The sequence below is a fragment of the Mirounga angustirostris genome, unplaced genomic scaffold (assembly GCF_029215605.1).
Source record: "Mirounga angustirostris isolate CCGP_5_RB_7025 unplaced genomic scaffold, mMirAng1.0.hap1 SCAF_7, whole genome shotgun sequence".
Lineage (NCBI taxonomy): Eukaryota > Metazoa > Chordata > Mammalia > Carnivora > Phocidae > Mirounga > Mirounga angustirostris.
Window position 1 is genome coordinate 122,603,393 of NW_026991715.1, and position 26,540 is coordinate 122,629,932.

Here is a 26,540-nt window from a genome sequence, read left to right on the forward strand (position 1 = left end):
CTCTATTTTGGCAAAATTGGCTTGCAAAGCCTGAAATATTTACTATGTGGTCCTTTATAGAAAAGGTTTGCTAACTCTTGATTTAAATCCATTTTAAAATTTACGTATTAACTAGTCAGTTGTCCACTAGAGAGCAAGATTCTCAAGGGCAGAAATGCTATTTTGATCATTATTACAACCCTGGTGGTTAACACAGTGACTGACATGTAGCCGTTACTCAGTTGATATTTGTTGCAAAGATTTACAATGATGTAACTTATAGACAACTTTCAGAAACATACCTATTACATGATATCTGTTTTGGGAAGACTTACCAACCAGGCAAGAGGTGCATACTTTTGCTCCCTAGCTTTCCTCTTCCCTTATACATATTATGGAACATTTACACTTAGATTATAGTAAAACTTTTTAACTGGTTTTTAAAATTTGGAATATATTGAGTTTTCTGTAATTGGAGATTTTGTTTTTAAAATTATGTACTCTTCTCAGACGCTGTGTACTGGTTATCTATTGCTGTATGCAAACTACCATAAACCTGGTAATTTCAAATAAGCATTATAGCTCATGACCAGAAGGGGGTGGTCCTCTTTTTGTGCTTAGCGCAGCCATGGTTCATGGTCCCAAGAAGCATCTGAAGTGGGAAAGTGATTCAGTTCCAAAGCAGTGGATGCTGGATAAATTGACCTGTGTGTTTGCCCCTCACCCATCTACTGGTCCCCATAAGCTGAGATAGTGACTCCATCTCATCATTTTCCTAAGGAACAGGCTTAAGTATGCCCTAACAGGGGATGAAGTAAAGATCTGTTTGCAGTGTTTTATTAAGATTGATGGCAAGGTCAGAACTGATATAACCTACCCTGCTGGTTTTATGGATGTCATCAGCACTGACAAGATTGGGGAGAATTTCCATCTGATCTATGACACCAAGGGTCACTTTGCTGTTCATCGGATTACACCTGAGAAGGCCAAGTGTAAGTTGTGGAAAGTGAGAAAGATCTTTGTGGAGACAAAAGGAATCCCTCATCTGGTGATCCATGATGCTTGCACCATCCGCTGTCCTGATCCCCTCATCCAGGTGAGTGACACCATTCAGATTGATTTGGAGACTGGAAAGATTACTGATTTCATCAAGTTTGATACTGGTAAGTTCTATATGGTGACCAGAGGTGCTAACCTGGGAAGAATTGGTGTGATCATCAACAGAGAGAGACACCCTGGTTCTTTTGATGTAATTCACGTGAAAGATGCCAATGGCAACAGCTTTGCCACCCAGCTCTCCACAACATTTTTGTTATTGGCAAAGGCAAGAAACCATGGATTTCTCCTCCCTGTGGAAAGGGTATCCATCTCACCATTGCTGAAGAGAGAGACAAGAGACTGGTGGCCCAACAGACCAGACCCCAAGAGACCCCATCTCTTGAAGGAAAGAGTATCAAAGAAGTTTTGGCCTTTTTTGATCTGCCATAGGCTGCTTCTAGTTTGGTTTTTAACTTTAATAATTCCAGTTAAGTACAACAGCACCCCCCCCACCCCCCCACCCCCCCGCTGCATCCTCCTAACACATGATCTTTTTTCAGCTGTCTTTCAAGCTCTTATTTCCAAGCTCTGGAACTGTCAGGTGTCTAGGAAAGGAGAAGACCAGCTCAGCAGCCCAGGAGAGGCAGAGATATGAGGGATTGGTCGATGGACACTGAATGCATTCTTTGGAAAGTGATTCAGTCCCAAAACAGTCCCCCCCCTCCTCCTAAAATACCTAAAATAGGAGCTAGGAGGTCTGCAGGCTCACTCTGGACCCCAGCTGCTTGGAAGGGAAGTCCTAAACTACATTCCTATATACTTAATGATTTCTTACATAATATAGTTTGGAAGATATGCTCATTTCCTCCCCTCCCTCCCTCTCCCCCTCTCTCTCTTTCTTTCCTTCTCTCCCTCTCTCTCTCCTCCTTTGCTTTTGCTTTCTCTCCCTCGCTCTCCCTTTCTCCCTTTCTCTCTCTCTTTCTCTTTTTCCCTCCCTCCCTCCCTCCCTTCCTCCCTCCCCCTCTCTTTCTTCCTCTCCATTTCTTTTTTTTCTTTTCTTTTCTCTTCTTTTCTTTTTTCTTTTCTTTCTTTTTGTCTTTCTTTATTGGGAAGAAAAATCAGTGCTGCCCCTCACTGGATAGAAATAGGTAGCTAAAGAACACATTGGCCAAAATAATGTCAGCTCGGGGCGCCTGGGTGGCTCAGTCGTTAAGCATCTGCCTGCCTTCGGCTCAGGTCATGATCCCACGGTCCTGGGATCTAGCCCCGCGTTGGGCTCTCTGCTCGGCAGGGAGCCTGCTTCTCCCTCTCCCACTCCCCCTGCTTGTGTTCCCTCTCTCGCCGTGTTTCTCTCTGTCAAATAAATAAATAAAATCTTTAAAAAAAAAATAATGTCGGCTCAGAGCCTGGTTTTTCTCCTCTCAGCCATCTTCCATTTGTGTACTGTATTGCTAGGGTGCTGTTCCTTTTTGCTATAAAGAAATTAGATCTGGTTTTCTAAAGATGCCTTTATTTAGGCTAATTCTCTGACCCAAAGATTGGAAATCAGAGGGATGTAACCGTTCAAAAGGATGTCTTCTGTATATGACTGTATATGGGGGTGAACAATGTCAGTAATTTCTCCAACAGATACAATTTTTGGAGGATTTGCTTAGCTTGTATTACAGAGTTTTGAGAGGAAATCTAGTTGCCTGTAACATGGAAAAATGCATATGATAAATGTACAAGATCTAAGTATTATTTAAATGCACCAAAATTTTATGGTGATGGAAGGCATTTCAAATAGTTGTATTTCCCTATCCATGGGAACAATGCATCTGCTGTATTTTTTTGACCTTTGAGATCAGCAAGGTTACAGCCTTGTGTGGGTTCACCAGATAAAGAATTCACTCTGTCCTGGGTCTGGTTTGCTACCTGTTACTTCCTTTTCTGGAAGCTCTAGGCAACACCCTGCCAGAGCATTTGCTTTCTCTATGTGCCATGTGAGGTATTTGTTTCCTCCTTTGGTGGCTGATGACTGAGAGCCTCTTTGCACATTTGCTCTGGTGGTAGGACTCTTAGCAAACCCAAGCTGCTGTGGTTTGCACTGAGAAGCCTGCGCATGTGGCCGCTGTAAAAGACAGGCAGCGGCAACTTCCTTGTTCTGTAAAAAGTCACATAGGTAGGGTTGTGGGCCTTGATAGTACATTTTCTGGGGGCAGTGACAAACCCCTGAAGTGTTCACAGAGAGAAAGGAAAGGGTCTCGCTTAGTGTTAAAACTAGAATTATACACATCTTTTCCTTTTCTTTGTGGCACAGAGATACATAAGAGAGGGGACTCTTCATGACAAGCCGTAACTGGAAATTAAGAACACTGGTCTGTGGTTTCTATCTGTGTTATTGGTGGTGGTGGTGGTGGTGTGTGTGTGTGTGTGTGTGTGTTTTGAGAGCCTTGAACATTCATTTGAGGCTGTACATTTTGTGGCTTGTCTGGGCTAAAAGTAATTCATGTCCTAGTGATGAGTCCTTCTTTTAGCTAAAAGTGAAGCCTGTTCCATAATTGCCAGATACTATAAAGATAGCACAAATCTTAGAAAAGCATTTTGTGGTATAGTGGAGAGTTAGATATCTGTGAAATTATATCTGTGAAAAATATCTGTGGTAAGACCTTGTCAGGAGAGTAGTTTTGGTGTTTGTTGTGAAGCGGTTTTCTATGAAACATTTTCTTTCCCTTGTTTCCCTATGGCAGAATTGATAGTTGTAGGTTGTAGGTTACCTTCTTGGCATTTGTTTTTTATAGTCCTTAAGCTCCTTTTTCCCTAAAAAGTATTATAGTTTCTGCCACTGGTGGATTCTCCTCACTAACTCACTGCTAAATTATTTGTAATCAGTATCACTATCCTTCAGTGTAGAGATTCTGGAAATCCCCACTGACATCCTTTCTTGCCAAATTTGTCTCTGGTTGCCTGCCCACAATATTTTTTCCCCTAATCTGGCCAGTCATCTCTGACTTACTTTAGCACATGCAGCATTTCAGAGTTTGACATAGTAGCATGCTGCACAGATTTGAAAAGAAGCTTTCTAGTAGAACAGTGACCATAAGTCACCTCAAAGAACAGTTGAAGTTCTTTGGATGTGGGAAGAAGCCTCTGGAGAGCTAGAATTTTCCCCCTGGGCTGTAAGTGGTTTGGGGCTAATCAGAACCTTGTTAGCATCATAAAGAGTTTTATACACACTTCTAGTTCTCCAAGATTCGTTGACAAGGTGGTTTTAAGAGCTCAACCCTCAAAGATATCTATAAAACTTTTCAGATATAACCTCACACTCTACTCTTCAAAAACACTTTTTGGAATTTTAGTATGTATATATTCATTCAATTATTAATAGGAAAACATATCTGATCCTTGGTTGTTGTTTTGTAGTTAAGAGGATATAAAAACCAATGAATGTTTTTTGAGCACGTGCTAGATGACAGACCAGACATAAGTACTTTATTTAGCCCATACTGGTGCCAATGAGAGCAAAACCAGATAGTCACTGAGATTGTCAAAACCCTGTGGAGAGGGAGGCTGGCTGATCAAGTAATTAACCACAAGCTTGGGTCAAGGCATAGAAGAACGTGACAGCTGTAGCCTGGGTACTGGCAGCATCTCTTGCACATGCAATCCAAATCAGTGATTTTCCCTTGTTTCTATTGGTTACTTTATTTTTTAATTTTAATTTTTAATTTTAGAGATTTTATTTATTTATTTGAGAGTGAGAGCGAGAGTGAGAGCAAGAGAGAGAGAGAGAGCTCACACATGAACAGGGGGCAGGGGGAGAGGGAGCAGACTCCCCGCTGAGCAGGGAGCCCGATGTGGGGCTCAATCCCAGGACCCTGAGATCATGACCTGAGTGGAAGGCAGACACTTAACCTACTGAGTCATCCAGGCGCCCGTCCATTGGTTACTTTATATCTTGGTGCTTCCTTATCTCTTTTCTGAGCCAGATTTCCTTTGTTTGTGACTATGATGCTCCCATACGTTCCCACCTTTTTTTTTTTTTTTCCAGGATCCTGATGTCTCTGTCTTTCTCCAGGTAGCCTGATTATATTCTTGATTATTCTTTTTTGTTTTTGGAATTTATACTTGTGAGGTCTCAACTTTGGGTTAGGCTGACTGTTCAGAGACAAATACTGATTCTCTTGATTCTCTTTGGCTTCTTGTCGTCTCTACTTGCCACCATCCCAAACCACCACCTCTGTATTAAACTTGGGCTGCAGTTGTACAAGAGTTTTGCTGTCTGTCGGTGGCCATGAATGTAAGCTTTATTTTAAGTTTAAAGAAACGTTGAAAATAAACTTTTTTTTTTTTTTGCAAATTCTATCAAACACTTAAACATTCGGGAATGTTAACATTAATTCTTAATTCAAAATAATGACATTTATAGGATACATCCTGGTATTGGGAAATACGAGGTTTACTTAAATCTGGTATTTTATATATGCTTGATCATTAATCCTTCCTAAAATTCAGTGACCATATTGATTCAACTTTATAAGGTTAAGCAAGTTTTCTAGATAATACCCCAGATAACTTTTTTTTCAAATATAAAATACTTAAACCAACAAGGAAATTATAAAAAAACATATAAATTATGCTTTAGGTCTTGATTAAAGGGCTATTTGAATATAGATAGAAGACAGCTTTGCTGTCGGCTGATAAGGCCTGAGATGATATAGACCTAGCAAGGGTGTTTGCATTCTATCAGTGACTTCTGAACACCCAAAGCACAAGGTTCAAAGGTTGGCCTTTGAACTGTTCACTGTTCTGTCATATTTTAGAACTGCGTTTCCTTGAATCATAGCAGGTAACCTGGGCTTGGTCTTGACTCAGAGTTGTTCAGAAAGGTTAAAGAAAAACAACTATTTTTTTTTTTTTTTTTTTGCTCATGGAAATGCCTGTCGCAGATCTGACCAGTAGCCATACCAAGTAACTCATAATAAAATGCATGAGATAACTTACTATAAAATGCAGGGGTTATACTCATAATAAACTTGATCTAAGAATATAAACATAGGGGGCACCTGGGTGGCTCAGTCGTTAAGCGTCTGCCTTCGGCTCAGGTCATGATCCCAGTGTCCTGGGATCGAGCCCCGCATGGAGCTCCCTGCTCCGCGGGAAGCCTGCTTCTCCCTCTCCCCTCCCCCTGCTTGTATTCCCTCTCTCACTCTGTCTCTCTCTGTCAAATAAATAAATAAAATCTTTAAAAAAAAAAAAAAGAATATAAACATAGTTCAGCCTGCTTATGTTCATCCTACTGGGCTCTTTTTGGGGTCTAAGGTCAGTGATGGCTTTTTGGCTTTTAGAATTTGATGTCTGGTTTTAGGGAAGAATATGGAATATGATTTTGGTGCAGGGCAACTGGCCAGAATAGTTTGTTTTCTATTTTAAGTCCAAATATGAAGATAAGATTAAATACATTTCCTTGCCATTGTGCCATGCTTAACTTTTAAGCTCCGTATTATGTATATAAAAAAATTATGCTTTCTACTCTACCAACTTCCAAAAAAATTTGAAGAAGAATACAGGAGTTTTATCCATTCAAAGTCTCATGTTGACCCTGGTGCCCTGAGAGTTTCCTTGAAGAGAAAGGCAGGTTATGTACCAGACCATTTCTTTTTCTAATACCACCTTATATAAGGAATATTGAAATGTTTGTCACTTTATTTTTCCATGGAATTGTGCCAAACCCCATCTACTCTATCCAAGTAGGGGAACTAGATTTCCTCACTTTATACTACCTCATTAACTATATATGTATGTGCACGTGTTTCCAGTCTCACAAATGCGAACTTTTCTATTTTGCTTTCTAACACAACAGAACCGTGAAGATCAATGATTCTTGTGACAGTTCCTGGCTTTTTTGTTCTTTTAGCTCTTTGCTACTCAACGGATAGAATGGGTATCAATGTGAGTGTCCATATCTTTCTGTGGTTTCATGTTTTATAGGTTGGCATAGTTTATTAATTTTTGTTGGCTACTTTCAGAATGGTCATTTTAAGCTCCAAAGGCCCAAATGTCTAGCCCTTTATTGACACATTTTGGGGACTAGAGGTGTGCTGAATAAGCTGACACCAGTGTCCTGCTAGAAGTGTCCTGTCCAAAAGCCACCCACTCCTGGGCTCTGGAACATTAGGCTCTTATTATTACCCTTTCCTTAGGGCAGTAGAAGACTTGGGTTACAATTCCGAGCTAAAATTTCTACTTTGGGAATTTTGTGCACATTCAGGCATGCGAACTTGTATTCACATAGTACCTGTCTACCACGTGGCAGCTTCAAAGCTTTGGCTTTGCATAAATCCCTGTTGGAGCATTTAAGGTGTACCTCACCTGTGTAGCAATACATACTCTTCTCCTAACATGTTTCCTCCTTTGCCTACAAAATTCCCAGCTTCCATGTGGCAGTTCATGCCTGTCTTAGTCTGGTAGAGCTGTAAATGTTGCTTACCCTTAAATACCTGATGGTCAAAACAAACAACTCTTTTTTTTTTTTTTTTAAAGATTTTATTTATTTATTTGACAGAGACAGAGATAGCGAGAGCGGGAACACAAGCAGCAGGAGTGGGAGAGGGAGAAGCAGGCTTCCCCCCGGGGGAGGGAGCCCGATGTGGGACTCGATCCCAGGACCCTGGGATCATGACCTGAGCCGAAGGCAGATGCTTAACGACTGAGCCACCCAGGCGCCCAAGATTTTATTTATTTATTTGACAGAGAGAGAGATAGCGAGAGCACGAACACAAGCAGGGGGAGTGGGAGAGGGAGAAGCAGGCTCCCCGCTGAGCAAGGAGCCTGATGTAGGACTCCATCCCAGGACCCTGGGATCATGACCTGAGCCGAAGGCAGACGCTTAACGACTGAGCCACCCAGGCGCCCCCAAACAACTCTTTTTGTTTAGCTAAAGCTTCTCCTTTTTTTACATTTTGCCCCCTGAAGTCCTATCTTAACCCTTTTTTCACCTTAGAGATCCCCACATATACCTTAAAGGAGAAATTTGGGCAGAATATCATTCCTAAAACCTTGCTAAAGGCATGGCAAGATAAAAAACATGAGTTGCATTTCTCTGGCCCTGTTGTCCATTGACCCATAGAAGTGTTGCTCTGTGCCTCATAATCCTTTGGCCCTGGAACTCTACAACAAACATTGCCTTTACGTTTTATCGGTTTTCCAAATGTTGCAGAATTTGACCTCAGCTTTGCCATCACTGGGGAAGTAAATTGAATAAAAACATTTCACATCAGGAGTCTACTAAAAATTGTTAGCTCTCTAAATGCAGGTTCATCTCTTTGGTTCCATACTGTGATTGCTCTAACAAACACAAAAATCACAACAAAATACAAGAAATAACTTCCCTGCTTTATTTCACGTAGACACACTTGTTGAAATCTGCTCAGGTCTCTGTACAGGCAGCACTGTATTTGGGAGCCAGTATCGCTTACTATTTTTTCAGTACTAAATGTAATTTTATTCTCAAGAATAAACAATTAAAATTATTTGTGTATATGTACGTATATATCACATATATAACATATACATGTAAGTAATGCATATAATTACATATGGAATTGTCATGAGCATCCTCTCTAATATTTGTGAAACATCTATCATATGCATAGTGATAGGCATTTAGGCATGGTGGGGAATGCAACAAATTATATAAATCGGTAGTGTGTCCTCAAGGGCCTTGACTTTGCAGTTAGGCAGACAGATACATTATTTATGAAGATGTAAATAACTATCCAGATAGGATACTGAGAGTACCAAATGTCTGGAAAAGGCTGCAAGTGCTCCTGGAATTCATGCCATGCCTGTGGAGGTCAGTGCTGTCAAGGTCCTGCAAAGAAGCCAGTCCGATTGTCTCTGAAACGGAATGATTGAAGGGTGGGGCATGGTGGTGGCAGAGGAAAATCCTGAAGCACAGAGGTCTGAGTTAGGTGGATGAATGGGAAGATGACTGTCTGCGATGTTCTTTTCTTTCCAGAGAAGCAAGAAGAAGATGGATGACATAGATGAAAGAGAAGCAGCATAGGAAGAGAACTTCTAGCCTTGACCACGAGTTGTGTGACCTCAGGTAGGTCCCTTACAGTCTTGTTATTCAGTTGCTGTATTTTTAAATGAAGGCTGGTCCACTCTGAAATAAGGACACATTTTTGAGACAAAAGGTTAGCTGAAAAAGTCTAAGCAATTTGTTTATGAGACAGGAACTATATAGATTACTTGCTGCTCAGTAGTAAAATCATCAAACATCATCATTCTAAGGTACTGTCAGTTTATAATCATGATTGGAGGATAGCTTTGGTAAAGGGCTGAGAAATGTTTTGAGAAACACGGTGAAATGGAATGCATAAAACTAGGTAAAATTAATGACAACAGGTCTTAGGTAGTCGCAGAAATATTTGAGGGTTTAATCAATGAAGTGACAGGATCTAAAGTTTAAATTTATAATTTAGTTATCTTCTGAAGGTACAAAGCTCATGTTCTTATTATGATACAGTGAGTTCCCTAGCCTGTAGCTTGTAAGCTAAGCAACATCCTGGGTTTTCAGTTACACGAGAGATTTGAGTGTGTTAGATTTCAGTAATGACAGCTCATTAAACATCCCTGATTCCCCCCGAGTGAGCTAGAGTCCCATTCAAAATAGGCTGCAGTGAGTGAGGCTTGAAGAAAACAGAAGTGTACAGCAGTGGTCCCAGCAGAAGTGAAAGCAGGCAGTGCACACCCACAGCAGTTTATAGCTTATGGAGAATGAGGAGTGATCTGAAAATACACCTGAGAGGAAATGGGTATGTGAGAAGAGCCTTGGAGGAGAGACAGATATGAATCATGCCCATAATTCAGCTCAGTGGGAACTTGAAAAATATGACAGACAAAACTCAAGGATCTCAATTCTGCTTTAAAGGTAAAGGGAAGTAGAACAAGGATTATGGCACTGGGAACAGTATGACTAAATGATCAATTCTCACCTTCAGTTCGCACGAAAGAGTTTACCTTGCTTCCCATCACTACCCCCACCCCCACATGCACATATTCTAGGTAAATTGAATGAAATTTTTTTTGCTTTTTATTATGGAGCTCAGTTGTCCCAGGCCAAGAAAATAACCTACCCTAAAGTTGTTGTTAAATGCACAAGAAGGGATGTAAATATGAAGTTAGGTCTAAACTCTCCACTAGTTAGAGAATCCAAATGAAAATAACATTGAAATCATCCTTTTGCCTATGAGATGGGGGAAAATAATCATGTGTCATATGGTGTTGGTGCCCTGCTGATATCCCTTTGGGTGACCCCAGAGTTTGCCTGCAAACACTTCTTAGACATGCCAACATTTTCCTCTGTCTTTCTTGGAGGGCATTCCCTGGATACAGGAGCACGCACAGGTCAGATGGAGAGTAAATGAAAGATAGTGCCTTGGAGTGACCCTCCCTCAACCACTGAGGGTTAAGCCATTGAGGGATAAATACTCCCTTGCCTTTTTTTTTGAGATAATTCTAAGTTGTGTTCTATGCATCCTCTGTGAAGGTCTCCTGAATGATTGAGACCCAGTTGCTCATACAATAAGGTGATCAACTCATTCCAGATTTTTTGGGGACTGTCCCAATTTTAGCATAGAAAAGTCCTGTGTCATGTGAACCTTCTTAATTCCACATAAACTCAGACAGTTCACCACTCTACCATACAGGTAGCTGGCTAGTCTGTGTATCCTTTATTGGTCTCTTCCCTTCCTTATCTCACTTCGCCACTCTCTCACAGTGATTCCTGGCATTGTCTTCTAACTACTGCATACTTAGAATTATGAATTTTTTTCCTAATGCCTTTTATCTGCACTAATTTCTAAGCTGTTAGGGTAGGAACCCTGTTTTGCTCAGTACAGTCTGTCCACAGACTCTAACACAGTGCATGAAGCACAGTTCATACTCAATAAGTATTGGCTGAATGAATGGACCCTGTATCATTAACCAAGTGATTTAATAGACATTATTTGCTGCTGCATGTCAGTGCCAGCTTATTTGTTCCTCCTGAGTTTCCAGAGATACCTGCCAGTCACATTGATCAGGCTGTCGGTGATTAGGAATAATTTTACGGAAGTGATGTATTATTCAAGTCTTCTACATCTTTTAGTCATCATGCTATTATTTTTTTAAGATTTACTTAAGAGAGAAAGAGAGCATGTGTGAGCTGAGGGAGGAGCGGGGCGGGGAGGGAGGGAGTGGGGGAGATAATCTCAAGCAGACTCGACACTGAAAGTGGAGCCCAATGCAGGGCTCACTCAGTCACCATGACTCTGAGATCATGCATGACCTGAGCCAAAACCAAGAATTGGACAGATGCTTAACCAACTGAGCCACCCAGCTGCCCCAGTCATCATGCTATTATGCATCCCAATACAAAAGTTTAAGAAAATACAAATGGAATAATGACAAAAATCAACATGTAAGTAGTCGTTATCTATCTAACACATCTATCTATGTGTTCTCATTTAATCCTTGGAGTAACCTTGCCATTTAATATAAGTATTCCCAGTTTACAGAAAGTTAAAACTTAGGATTCTTTGCTCACAATAACACACCCAAGCAAGGGCCATGTTTTTCACCACCAACCCCCTTTCTTTCTTACTACATTATGGGATTCACTGTAACGAGCCTGCAGGTAATCTCCCAAACCCACGCACGCTCATAGAATCCTATGGAAAGCAAATTCTGCAGCCAAAAATCACGGGTCACAATGGGTTGGCTCTTCTTGGTAGTTAGTTTTTCACTGCATTAAAAAAAAATCTCTTCAGTCCCACTGCCAGTAATGTCTTTTGCCATAGTTTTCCTCTCAAACACTTGAAAGAGTTCAAATGTTTGTCATTTAACATCATTTAATTTCCTGAATAAAGAAACAAAACAAAACAAAACAAAACAAAATTCTGGAGGCTTAGGCATATGTTTATCATTGATTTTAATTTCCTGTTTATCCTTGTAATTATGATTTTCTTTAGTTTGCTTATGAAAACCATAATGAGTATTTGAAGTATATTTTCTGTCCATGCGACATTTTTCATCTTAAAAGAGCAAGCAATCATATATAAGACAAAAGTGTCAACAGATAATTGTTCTTCTTAATTACTGTTTAGATCACTTGTGAGCTTAAATCTGGTTACAACCCATCTTTTATACTAGTGTATGTCAGATAAGAGATTATGTAGCTAAAATCCTCTGAATTCTCTTGCAGCCAGTACTGATGGTGGAGTTTAAGAAAAAATGATGAAGAATGTTTCAGATGTTCATTTCCAAATGCATTGCATTTCTTTTTCAATTTTAAGGGTAATGTGCAGTCATTAGAAAAATATAGAGGCATTTCCCTTCTGTACCACCTTGACCACCACTTTTACCTCTAAGTCATCTCCCTCCCCAGTAGTAACCATGCTAATAGTCTGAGGGGGGTGTGTGTGTGTGTGTGTGTGTGTGTGTGTGTGTGTATTTCCAGATAGAAAGAGAAAAATAACAGATATAGAACACAATACATATGTCTTTTAAATTTGATTTTCTTTGCTTATTGGTATATCATAAACATCTTTCCTTAGCAGTAAATATAGACCAAACTCATGCTTAATAGTTTCGTTGTGTTTTATAGAATGCTTACACTGTAACTTAATTATTATTCTAATGACAGATTTTTTTTTAAGATTTTATTTATTTGAGAGAGAGAATGAGAGAGAGATAGCATAAGAGCGGGGAGGGTCAGAGGGAGAAGCAGACTCTCCACTGAGTGGGGAGCCCGATGCGGGACCCGATCCCAGGACTCCAGGATCATGACCTAAGCCGAAGGCAGTTGCTTAACCAACTGAGCCACCCAGGCACCCCTCTAATGACAGATATTTTGACTGATATATTAACAGATATCTCCAGTATTTCTCCATTATATAGTATTCCACAGACAACACCTCATATTTATCTTTGTGCTTCTGTGTGCATTACTATGGGAGAGAGTCTTAGAAGATGAATACCTGGTTCAAAGGGTATGCCCTTTTAAACTTTTGACAGCCTGTTCAATTACCTTTCAAAGTCTGTGAAAATATATGTTCCTACCACATACTGTGTGGGTCTGATTACTTCCTTACACCCTCACAGGCATAAATATTATGAACTGGATTTGCTTGGATTCCTATAAAAGCAGACCCTGAGACAAATATGTGCAGATGAACAAAACCCCAACAACTGAAACACTGAAAAAAAGTAATTCATAATTTCAAGTGGAGTGTGGATAGTTGGAATTCATTGGTTCTTTTTCTACCACAAGCCTTTTGATTGTATCTTTAAACCATGAAGTTTATTCAGACCCTAAAATTAGCAAAGCTTTCTTCTTGCTCTACAGTTCTATGAGTGATTGCCTCCAACTTTGGGCTGTCAGAGAATGTTTCATGGAGCAGTACTTTTGAATTGATCTTTGAAGCATGGTTAAGATTTCTCTTGGGAGAGAAGAGGGCCATGACTTTTGCAGGCTGTGAGAAGTATGCAGTTTCTCTGGCAAGTAGTCAGGGGTGAAGGATGAAAGGGATATTGAAACTGAAAGTTCACAGTCGCATATTGTCACTAGCCACATTTTCTGTTTCAGTGCCAGCTTTCACCCTCTCTTCCTACCACTGACTGAAGGTGGAGACACTGGAAAAGCTGATTCTGCTTATTCTTGGGTGGCTTCTTATAAGATGCTGTGAATGAAGATCAATTGATAGGTCCTTCTAACCCTCCAAATCTGGCCTCAAATTTGTTGCAATGCCTGAAATTCTCATTGTTAGGATTATGTTTTCAATTTAAGACATAGAGGGCACCCTTGTAAAGATATTCATAAAATTGGTAATGATAGTTGGGTTAGTGACAAAGACAACACCACTTTACTATGAATTCACCCAGTGGGGTTAAGTTAGATTATAGATATTTCTTAGATGTCAAAGAGGAAAGGGGGAATGGGCTGAAGCAGTGGTCCTTGGCCTGGAATTCCTGAACTCATTGGAGTCTAAGAACTTTTAGGATCCATTGGTATGATGATGATGATGTCAGTGATTTCAGTAGCAGTAAAAGCAACAACGAAATGACAACAAAAAAAGTTAGAATTCATTGAGTGCTTACATTGGTCCTTTGTTTTACATACATTAATTCATTTCATTCTCACTACACCTCATAGAGTTGATTATATTATTCTTATTTTATAGATGAGGGAACTGAGACTTGAATAGGTAAAGTCATTTGTTGAAGATCACCAGCTCGTAAGTGGCAGAATTAGGGTCTGAACTCTGTTAGCATGACTCCAAAACCCATGACTTTAAGATACCAGGTCACCAAAGTGACAACCAAAACAAACATTACTTGACATCACATCTTTATGTACATTCAAGCCTAGGTACAGAGGAGGATCAGTCCAAATAAGGAGAAGATACTGGCAGAACCATGACTCTGGTCCCCTTCTGTGGCCACTTTCAGTTGTGGGAGTTATGGGTACCTGGGAGCACTCTGGCTCTATCCCAGCTTTTTTTCTCTTGGGAGTTCCCATGGTGGGTTATGATCTGCAGTGATTTTCTCCTGGTTGTGTGTTTCCTATTCATTAGTGCTGGTGAAATCTTGCCCATCTTTCCTATGTATTGTTATGTCTAAACAACAAGACAGAGGAAAAGACTCAGAAATGATGCTAACTAAGGCAAAATTACTTTCAGCAGTTAGAAGCAGGTTGAGATTACCATGCTGGATTATTGCTCTAGTACTGTGGTTCTTCACCATGGATGATTTTATCCCCCAGGGACAGTATCTGGAGATATTTTGATAGTCCCAAATGGGGATGGGGAGTGCTTCTGGCATCAAGTGGGTAGAACCAGGGATGCTACAAAATATCCTACAATGCACAGAGCAGCCTCCACAACAAAAAATTGTCTGACCCAAAAGGTCAATAGTGCCAAGGTTGAGAAACCCTGTACTAATAAAACACATGGGGAACTAATGTAATTTTTACAACATTTTCTATATGGCAATCAGAGGAACATGAATATATTTTCATGTCCCCCTCTCAAAGTTATTATTCATTCTTGCACAACAGGTCATGCCAATTATATGTGAAAATGTGGTTCACTCACACTGAAGGACCTTCTCCTCTTCCCCCTCCTCTTCTCCATTTCATCTTCCCCTCCTTGTCCTCCTCCTCCTTCTGCTAGTCCTCCTTATTCTTCCTTCTCCTCCTCCTCCTCCTCTTACCTGCACGGGCTGCATATGTTTCCTGGGAAAAAAGATACGGGATTCAGGGTTTCTCTTATGCTGAGTTTAAGAATAGCAGGAGTGTATTTAAGAGCCAGTCCCCCCTGCCCCTCCAGGTAGCATCTAGTTAAATGGAATCCAGTTACTTCCAAATTAATTTGGCACTGACTTTCTCGTAGCTTGTTTACCTGTGTGAGGGCATAAACAATGATTGGCAAGAACAGGATAAACAGATGGAAGCAGTGTTGGGGTCATGTGGCCAACATGTGACAGCAGTTCTCCAGTGACATCAAGAGTTCTTGGAAAAGATGCTCTTTCCTCTCATAAGATCACAATGGGATCAGATGATAAATCTTTCCGGGCAGTCTCCTTGTCTTCCCTGTTTTTAGAAAGTCCAGCTCTTTAAAAAAACCCTGAAAGAAATCCTGATACTTTATTCTTGTAATCCTTCCAGAGGAAATATCTATAATTTCCGTTCTTTACTATAATTAGCCAAGTAACATAATGTTCAGTTAGCCTGTCTTATCTATATGTCTTTGTTGGAATTTGAAGTGGTCCAGTCTAGTAAAAATAGAAAATTGTTCCTTTATTATCTCTATCTATAATCTATATATACAGTACTTGGAAAAAAAATGAAATCCTATCTCTGTTTTTCTAAGTAACTCACATTCTTTAGCCCTTGCCTGTGGGCCCTATTTCCAACCCTTTAATCATACATCTATGATATTCCTGGAATATTTGTTATAAATACAAATTCTTGGGCCTTACTCCTCAAGCATCCTCTGAGATGCTTGAGGGATAGAATTCTGGGAATATGTAGTTTTCACAGTATTCCAGGTGATTTTTATGCCCTGAAAATTTTGAGGACCACCAGAATAACGAGATTGGCCTTCTTTCAATGTGAGTGTTTCTAGCTGCTTCGGGGAGTAGCTTCACTTTTCACGTTAGCTGGTTGTCTTACCCAAGCAGGCATATGTTCTCCTTGGTCTTTGGTTATCCACAGAAAACATGCAGAGTAGTAATCTTATCAGCATGTGACAAGAGCCTTCAGAGAATTTGGATGCATAGTGTTGTTACTGAAAGAGCACCTACCTCTTTGGAATATGTATTTTTTCTTCTCGGAAAAAAATAGCTGAAAGTAAACACCTCTATCTCCATTTGGAACCGGATCAGTTCAGTTAGTCTTTGCCTCATAACTGGGCATTTGTCTTATTATAATAGCAAACACACTCCTAATATTGGAGTGTATTTTATGGTATTTAGGTAGCCACAATCTGTGCCTTATTTTATTTCTTAACTGTGACAATTCTTAAAAGAGAGCCAGATTTTTAAAAGGTGCCCATTTGTAAAGTGTTTGCTTCAAGTCAGTTCTCTTTTGGGCATGATATTCTGTATATTTTCTAGCATTGCTGGAGCTAAAAATGGAAAGGTTGAGGTGTGGAAGAAACAGGGTAGATTCATAGGCCATCAAATGATCCTTCAGCTTTCTGCATAGGAGGGCCCAAAAAGAATGCCTCAGAGTGGCGGTCAGTTGGACCATTTCCACCAACACTGTATATTTTCGTGATGCTACAGTCTTGGTTTAGAGAAACCTGAGATTTGATGGCTTTAATTTCTATATTCTAAGTACCAATAATTCAAGCTACAATATTCTGGGGATCTTTATCCAACCTGGTATGAAGTTTCAAGATCATGGTGTATTGGGGCTCTAAGCTGTATTGATTAAAGATCCTGATAAAAGGTACCCAAGAAGTCAGGAAAGATGACTCTACTTCCTGTTATGTTTTTTCTCAATTAAAATGACTTTTTTTTAGGTTTGTTTTTACTTGGAGCATTATCTTTGGCTTGATAGTTTGAAGATCTAAATAATTCTTCTTTTTTAAAAAATATTTTATTTATTTGACAGAGACAGACACAGCAAGAGAGGGAACACAAGCAGGGGGAGTGGGAGAGGGAGAAGCAGGCTTCCTGCCGAGCAGGGAGACCGATGCGGGGCTTGATCCCAGGACCCTGGGATCATGACCTGAGCTGAAGGCAGATGCTTAACGACTGAGCCACCCAGGTGCCCCAAGATCTAAATAATTCTTGTATATTGAACATAATATGTGCATTCTGAACATACAGCAAGGAACCATTAAAGCACCTTGTAGGGATTCTGCCCTATAGATTCAGGCAGGGCTAGTTTATTGTCCAGGCACTAATGAGTACAGAAGAAAATCAAGTCTGCATGGCCAGCAAGGACTCAGGGGCCCATTCTCAGAGTGGAATGGTTTCAAGTGATCTTTAAGTAAGTGATCACTTAACTTAAGTGATCTTCCCCACTTACTGGGGAACCTTGCTCCCTCAGCCAGGCTGCATGGGGCAGGGCCCTGAAGACACACTGTCCATGTTCCTGCTAGATGATGTTGGAAGTCAGGGCTCAGTGTGGAATCTGCTTTTCAAAAGAAGTGCTAGAATGGGAACTAACTTACTTAGAGCCTAACTTATGAGGGAAACAGAGGCATAACCCTTCCAGATGTTTCACCACAGGTGAGAGGGGATGTTCAGAGAGACCCCATAGGACCACTATGGGGCATTCTGGAATAGATGAGCTAAATATACATATATGTCAATACTTGAATTCATTTAAGCAGGAGCCTAGTAAGAAGGACAATAAAATATTAAAAACACTATACTATGCTGACCACACTCTCTCTTCAAGCCCGTGATGGCCACTGGCACTACATTTCCCTACGCTGTGAACACCCTATGCTCATCATGGCCAAAGTTATTGAAATCTTACCATATGGTAGCCTTTGTTAAGCCTCACAACAATCCCTAGTCATAGGTTTCTGCTGTCTTTCCTCTTTTACAGATAGGAAATTGAAGATAAGCAATATTAACTCTTCTAAGATCACATAGCCCACAGTGGTGGGCCTGATTCTGACCCAGGCTGTCCAGTGTTAGAGGTTATACTCCTAACTACAATATATGCAGTCTCCTTAGGGAGAAGAACTGGGGAAACATGCAAGCAAATAAATGTGAGTAGATCTAAATTGTTTTTGTAGGGGATTAGTTAAGAAATGTTAATTATTTAAGATGCTCAGGGCTCTAAAAGCTGAGGAACCCTTCCAGAAGCTTTTATTTGCAGCTAGGGATAGTAATTGCCGAATGCTCCCCATTCCTTTAGTTTTCCAGAGCTAAACAGGCAACATTTATTTATTTGATTCTCAGAAGGTTAGAATGACCCAAGACATTTTGTTATTCCATATTACTTGGCATTTTGCCAAGTCCCACCTAATCTTTGTGTATACTGTGTTGGCTCTGGCTGGGTATTGTCTGTTGAGGTAAGAAATGGGGTGGGGACAAATATACTTTATTACTGAGATGTCCTAATGCCTATGCAGGGGAGCGTCATCTCTGATGATATCATGCCTACTTTCCTCAGTGGATGCCCCAGTATTCTTCAGAATCAGGACTCCATGTATTCTTTCCCTCATATTTTGCATACTTGTCATTGGTTCTGGACAGGTGTTTGCCTTTCCTTGATCATATATTTCCTGTTTAGCTATGATAAAATTACTGCTTGCATTTCCTCTTCAGACCCTGAAGCTTAAAATTAGTCTGTTAGAACAGTGTCTACATTTCCTGTTTGTTTGTTTTTCTCCTTAAATCAACTCTGTATAATTATACATTTAGCCTTTGCCCAGTAGTTAGGGTTGTGTGACATCTACCCCAGCTAAACAGGGATGTTTTTATTCTCCTTTCCTTATCTACCACTTGTTTTCAAAACAGACTTGGTCTGGACTTTCTGAAATTCTAAGCTTGGTAATATATTAAGATTTCATTCATCTTTGAATTCCAGATGCTTCAAACCCTACTTGGCAGGTGCTTAATAAATATTTGTTAAATAAGTGAATGATTTAAGATGGATTAAAGATTAAATTCTTTAGGTAAAGAACTTCATAATTACCTACCAGTGGGGGATTTCTTATTATTCAGTGTTTTGCACTGTCTTGGAGGCCTAGCATAGTGCTACATTCCATGTACTGTTTTATGATGTTGATTTGCACAGGCCTGTATCGTGCAGTAGTGTCTGAGTGGTAATGTTTGGCAAATAGGAGGAATCTTTAATTTGCTTTCAGTGATTCAAATATGTTTCCATAACAACTCTTTTGTTTGCTTCCTTGGTCTATTTTTAGTAATTTTTTTTTTTTTGAGGCTTAATCAGGGACCAGACTGTCACATCTTGCATGTTTAAATTTTTACACAATTTCTCTTTTAGTGCATATCATTTGATCATTTGTCTGTACAAGTGGAAGAGCCAGCTTTATAACTATCTACCTGTAAGCATGTGGACCAATTTTGAATATGTATTTAGGAGGTGCTTCTAACAATAGTAGAATAAATCCCATGTATTTTACTATTTTTGACACTTTTGAGCAGTATTCAGGGAAAAAGTCACAATAGTTTACTAAATTGGTTAATGAATAGTTGATTAAATGTGCAATTTCTAGATACAGTCTAGGAGATCTAAAGTTGAAAAAACAGCAGCAATTCCTTGACTGAATTATCTTTCCTTTCCTTTTCCTTGATTAGAATCTTCTAGACGGCTGTATGTAGGAACTTAGTGTTCTTTCAGTATATATGTAGGATTTATTTGTCCACCGTTCTGCAAACCATTAATTATGAGTTATAAAGATGACAGGCTTGGGTGACAGAAAGGCATTTTGTATCCACTCCAGACATGATCTCAATTATCTTCTACTTCTTTTTGCTAACCTTGTATGAGATGAAAAGTTTGGGACTTTTTTTTTTTTTTTAAAGATTTTTATTTATTTCTTTGACAGAGAGAGACACAGCGAGAGAGGGAACACAAACAGGGGCAGTGGGAGAGGGAGAAGCCGGCTTCCCGCCGAGCAAGGAGCCTGATGCGGGGCTCCATCCCAGGACCCTGGGATCATGACCTGAGCCGAAGGCAGACGCTTAACGACTGAGCCACCCAGGCGCCCCAAGTTTGGGACTTTTTAAGGGTTCCAATAAACAGTTTCCATGCTGATTAGAGTGGAAAGAATATTGTCCTGGGACTCCAGAAACTGGGATTTTAGGTTCTCCTGTCTATGCGAACAATCCATGTGATTTTTAGAAAACTTTTTCACCTCAGACTTCCATTTACTTACCTGTTAAGAAAACATAAAAGTTTAATTAAATGACCTTTCATAATACTTCTAGCATAGACATGCTATGAGTTAAAGCTATTTTATTTATGTCCCTGAGTCTGGAAAGGTATTATCTTCTTGAGCAATGGAAAATGGAGCTACTCTTTAAGTAGCAGAGGTGAACCTGGGGCTGTCCATTGCCTTTAATCCAATCAGGAAACTGTAGACACTGCCTCCTGGGAGCATAAAAGATGAAGTAGCTAATAATGATGTGAAGTCTATGGTGGTGTGCTTAATGATCATTTACTGAGTTCTAGGTGATACGCAGTTTTCAGATATTATCTTATTATTCTCACCACACTCCTGTGAGGTCTATTTTACATGAGAGAAAATTGAGGGCTAGAGAGTTCAGTAACTTGCCCAAGAGCACGAGCCTGCTAATTGTCCGAATAAGGTTCAAATTGAGGTTCTGCTTAAGTCTAACAGCCAATCTTGATCTGCTAGGCTCCACAGCCTCTATCTGCAAAACTCACTCTCCTTCATTTGACCAGTATTCACTGTAAGGCATCATGTACTGGGGACTGCTCTAGAAGGGATGATTGGGATAAGATTACAAAACAGGCAAAAAGCCTTCCTTCAATGCACCTTACATTCTAGCAAGGGCAAGTAGTGTCAACAGATATAATAAACACATGAGTTATATGGTATTTTAGCAGGTGCTAAGTGCTATGAAAAAAGAAAAGGCAAAGGGGGTGAAGAGAGTTGGAAATGTGTGTGAATAATGGGGTGGGTTGCGATTTTGAATTGGGTGGTCAGGGTGGGCATCATTGGGATGGTGATTTTTGATGGACTTGAGGGAGGTGAGAAAATGAGTCAAATGGACAGCTGATACAAGAGCCTTCTGGGGCAGAGAGAACAGCAGGGTTCTAAGTGGGATGTGTGCCTGATTTTAGCAATTCAGTTATTTATGACAGAGTAAATAGCCATAATAAAGAGAACACTGAGAACCTAATATAGACACTTCCATTCCTGCTCATGGTTCTGTTTATTTTAAAGGCAGGATGACTTCTTTCTTTTGAGTATGCTCCATCCTGTTTACCCAACATTCTACCTGAAGAGTTTGTTTCTCATAAGAGGGTTTTCAGTCTTCATTTTACTTTGCTCAAATGAAGCAGTTACCAAACCTCCTGATCTCCAGACACTTTTATACTCTTAAAAATTGTGGAGGACTCAAAGAGCTGTTGTTTATATGAGCTATATTTATTAATATAATACTGTATTAGGAATTAAAAATTTGGAAAATACTTAATTTGTTTAAAATAATAACTCTTTTGCATGTTAACACAACATATTTTCACGAAAAATTACTATTTCCAAAATGAAAAACATAGAATACTGGCAATATTTTACATTTTTGTAAATCTCTTTGATGGTTGGCTTAATGAAAGACAGCTGGGTTCTCATACCTGCATCTGCATTTCATCTGTTGTAGTATGTTATTTGAGTTGAAACATTCGAAGAAAATCAGCCTCCCACAGATGCGTAGTTGGAAGAGTGAGAAGCATTTTATTAGCCTTTTCAAGTAACCAGATATTCTTCCTTGACACTACACTCAAGGTGGTAGTTTCTGAAGAGTCAGTTGCAGTGTGGCCTTTTGTATTTTGTACCCTCCCGAGTGAATGAGCACAAAGAAAGCACATAATGTCATCGTGTTAGTGTGAAAACAGCTTTGACTTTGCAACCCCCGAAGGGATCTTGGAAATCACCAGGAGTCCCCTGACCACCCTTTAAAGCTTTGATGAGGTGAAGAGAAAAGTTGCATGAAAACAGTTTGAAAAAAACCATGTACCATGAAAAAACCATGAACACGGAGAACTTCCTAACGCTTCTGCTTCAGTGTGAGGCAGGGAGGTTTCGTTGTCTCTTTGGGTTCTTTAGTCAAGGATATAAGTCACTGCCACAGAAAGCCAGTGAACGCATAATCTAGAGAATGGGGAGAAAGGCTCTCTCAGCCACCCTTCCCCACTGTGGTCCCCACAGAGCTAGAAGTAAAGAGGTCCACCAGTATTCTGTACCGTGGGGCAGCGCTGCTTCAGCTGTAATGTGCAGCCCAGGCACCTGGGCATCTTGCTGAAAGGCAGATTGCGGTTTTGTAGGTTGGGGCCTAGGATTCTGTATTTCTTACCAGCTCTCAGGTGATGCTGTTGGTGTTGGTCCACAGACCACCCTTTCAGTAGCAAGGGTCTAAATGTTAAATTGAGTACTCTGAGGGTAGACTGACTCTGCACTTCTGGTAAATACAGTGCTACTCAGCACGGCCATGCCTGCTAAGCTCTGCATCATCAGATGATCAGGGAGATAGATTATTATTTTTTTTAAAGATTTTATTTATTTATTTGAGACAGAATGAGATACAGACAGCATGAGAGGGAGGAGGGTCAGAGGGAGAAGCAGACTCCCTGCCGAGCAGGGAGCCCGATGCGGGACTCGATCCTGGGACTCCAGGATCATGACCTGAGCCGAAGGCAGTCGCTTAACCAACTGAGCCACCCAGGCGCCCAGGGAGATAGATTATTGAGTAAAGATACGGATAGTGCCACCCTCACAGCAGTCTAGTGGGCCGTATCAGCCACATGTTACCATGCTCAGTATCTTTATACTGCCTAAAACCTCCGATGGTTTCCTGATTACCTGGGAATACAATTCAAACTCCATACCCTGATTCACAAGACCCTTAATAATCTGGCTTCTGTGGACCTCTTTGACCTTGACAGTGATCATTTTGTCTCACTCGCTGTGGTACTGTCACAGAGACAGTGTTTCAGTTTCAGAAGGTGCTTGGATTCTCCGTGTCATTGCGATGGCTTGTCAAATAAGCTTTCTAATTCTTTGCTTGAGATATAGCAAAGATACAGACCCCCCCCGAAAGAAAAATTTTGGAAAGAATTTAATAAAAGCAGTAAAGTTGTCAGTTTTTGGATTTTAAAAATATCTATTCAATCAGCAGGTATCTACTGCATACCTACTGTGTGTCAGGCATCATTTTAGGCATTGGAGTCATGTCAATGAATAAAATTAAGATTTCTACCCTTGTGGAGCTTTAATTCCAGCACAAGAGAGACAATAAACAATAAAGAGAATAAATAAATCATGTAGTACTGATAAAATATAATAAGTATTATGGGAAAAACAGTATAACAGAGAAAAAGGAGTTGAGAAAGAGAGGACCAGATGGGAGAGTGAAGATGACATTTGAGCAAAGACCAAGAGGAAGTGGGAAGTTACTCATCCAGATGATGTTGGGGAAGGGTCTTGGTGCAAAGGCCCTAAGGCTGCCTGGCATGGGGTGGGGAACAGGCAGGTGACCATGCCCGTGTGGCTGGAGCAGCGCAGTTGAGCAATGTGCTCCGCAAAGTAATGGGGTGTGTGTCTTTGTGTCTGTTTGTCTGTCTGGGTGTCTGTATGGAGGCTACCTATTTTATATGTATATATATGCATTTTTCAAAAGTTAATTATGGAGTAGAGAACCATTGTTTAAAGCTCCAGTGTTCCCTGGCTCCTGCTTTCTTAAGAATTAATTTTAGGGAGAAGTTATTTTAATTTGCACAATTTTATAATCTATAAAAGCTTATTTTTTAAAAGATTTTATTTTTTATTTATTTGAGAGAGAGTGAGTGAGAGAGAGAGAGACAAAGAGAGAGAGCACAAACAGGGAGAGCAGCAGAAGGAGAAGCAGACTCCCTGCTGAGCAGGGAGCCTGACGCGGGACTCGATCCCGGGACCCTGAGATCACAACCTGAGCTGAAGGCAGACACTTAACCTACTGAGCCACCCAGGCACCCCTATAAAAACTTATTTTAAAGTGGTTTAAGCTGTGTATTGGCAGGAATTGAATAGTCAAATGAAAGATGTTTCAGGAAGATGACCTAGCAAATGAAATTTTTGTTCCCTGCTTGCAGTATAGGCCAGCGAGGATTTAAGTGAATACTTGGCCTCTTTAACCCCCTCTCCTTCTATGAAAGAGTTGCATCTGTCTCTGCAAAATGAGGAAGTCACTGTGATAGAGCCTCAGTTTCCAGTCAGGTCCCACCACCTTTGATAGTGGGGTTGTCCTTTTCTACAGGGGAAGCTATTGCCCAATCCTGGGAATCTCTGCCTTCTCTGGGTGCTGGGCCATATGGAGAGTAGAAGTACTTAGTGCTATGTTGAACAGTATGTAAACGCTCCACAGCACACTGGACCAGCAGCTTTGGCATCACCTGGAAACTTGATAAAAATGTAAATGCTCAGGTCTAGGGCTGAGGGGTAGTAGGTACTGGCAGCGCAGAGTGTTTATAAATGAGTGATGCCTCTGGAACAGATGTTCTCAACCCTGGCTGTACATTAGACTCCCTGGGGAATTCAAAATAAGAAAACAAAATGAACAACTAATACCATGACCCCTGTACCAGAGAGTCCAATTTAATTAGTCTAGGGATAGGCCAGGGGCAAAGGCATCAGAATCTTGTAACTCTTACTGAGTAATTCTAACATGGCAGAATCACTGTGGTAGAACAGATTTCTCAAACCTTAGCACTATTGACGTTTTGAACTGGATAATTCTTTGTTATGAGGCTGTCCTGTTCATTGTAGGATGTTTATCAGCATCCCTGTTCTTTATCTACTAGATTTCCGTAGAACCTCTGCTCCCATTTATGACAACCAAAAATATCCCCAGATATTGCCAAATGTTCCCTGGGAGGCAAAACTGTCCCAGTTGAGAACAATTGCTTTACAGAACAATTCTCAAAGTTTACTGCAGCACTGCCCAGTATAATTATCATGCTATCCCCATGTGTAATTTTACACTTTTTAGTAGCTACATTAAAATAAGCAAAATAAAACAGGTGAAACTAATGTTAACAGTAGAGTTAATCTAGCCCAATATATCCAAAATAGTATTTTAAAATACATTCAATATAAAAAATATTAATAAGGCATTTTACACTCTTTGTCCAAGTCTTTGAAATCTGGTGTGTGATTCACCAGATTACAGTGTATTTCAATTCAGATAAGCTACATTTTGAGTCCTCAGCAGGCACATGTGACCAGGGGCTATTGAATTGGGGTTGAGTAGGCATCAGAATCACTTTGAAAGTTGGTTAAAACATAGATTGCTGGGCCACACTCCCAGAGCTTCTGATTCAGCAGGTCTGGGGTGGAGCCTGAGAATTTGCATTTCCCAACAAGCTTGCAGGTAATTCTGAAGCTGCTGGTCTGGTGACCACACTTTGAAAACCAGTGCCTAGAGAAACTCTAGTGCCTTTGTTACTAAAAAATATTGTTTGTGAACCAGCAGCAGACCTTGGGGTCTGTAAGAAATGCATAAATCCAGGTCCCACCCCTGACCCATTAAACTGGAACCTGAATTTTAACCATAATGCACGTGAAAGTTAGAAGGTGAGACTTCCTTGAGCAAGACCCCGCTGTGTGTGGGTCTCTGTTATAGCCGCCTGTTTGCTTCCTTCTTAGAGCTTTCTCAGTTCTTTTTCTCTGTTTTTCCCACTTGACTAAAAAATGTAGGCTTTTATTATTATTATTTTCCTGTTAACCATTCTCTGTCCAGGGCCTAGTATATCTTGCACATAATAGGCACCTAAATATCTATGAAATTAATGATCCTATAAAAGAAGAGAAGGCTGGGGCAATGATTAGGTATATTCTTTGGCTTTAGAAATTTAAATAAAAATGTGTTTGGAGATGAGTTGAACACTGGGATTCAGAAGCTGATTGTGTGGCTCTTGCTGGCCTGGAGGGCGAAATGGTCCTTCCTGTAAACTTTACCTGTACTGAGGGAGTATGGGTGACTCACCTTGAAAGAATTGCCTGTAGGAAGCTGCTCGGATTCCTCTTCCTGGGAAGGTGGAGCCAGATTCTTTTCCTTTTAGAGTAGTGGCCGTGCTCTACCTCGCTGTGACATCACGCAGCACCCAGGAGGTTCTCGGGATGGTCCTTCTTTAGGACTGTGGGTGCTGCTCAAGTGTCAGCACAGGCTTCTTCACACTTCCATAGCCAGTTGGCATTCCAGAGGCATCACGTTCAACTGACTCAGTTCTAAATCATCAGAGGCACGATTACAGAGTGGAAATTTGGTTTCCAAAGGGAATT

At 40.4% G+C, this 26,540-nt stretch overlaps 1 protein-coding gene and 1 long non-coding RNA gene across 3 annotated transcripts; one reads left to right on the plus strand and one right to left on the minus strand.

Annotated features, from left to right (window-relative positions):
* Positions 1–9,100, plus strand: LOC123835645 (small ribosomal subunit protein eS4, X isoform-like). The gene is given in 2 exon segments (XM_045864822.3): positions 1–1,075; positions 9,017–9,100. Coding segments are annotated over 2 exon segments (516 nt in total). The 5' UTR covers positions 1–607; the 3' UTR covers positions 9,065–9,100.
* Positions 8,872–26,540, minus strand: LOC135365442 (uncharacterized). 2 transcript variants are annotated; one of them, XR_010413301.1, is made up of 4 exons: positions 26,245–26,540; positions 15,444–15,668; positions 15,138–15,277; positions 9,027–9,166 (listed from the first exon to the last, which is right to left on the minus strand). It is a non-coding gene; the product is annotated as an uncharacterized LOC135365442 (long non-coding RNA). The 2 variants fall into 2 exon arrangements; XR_010413302.1 differs by lacking the exon at positions 15,444–15,668 and having other exon boundaries at positions 8,872–9,166.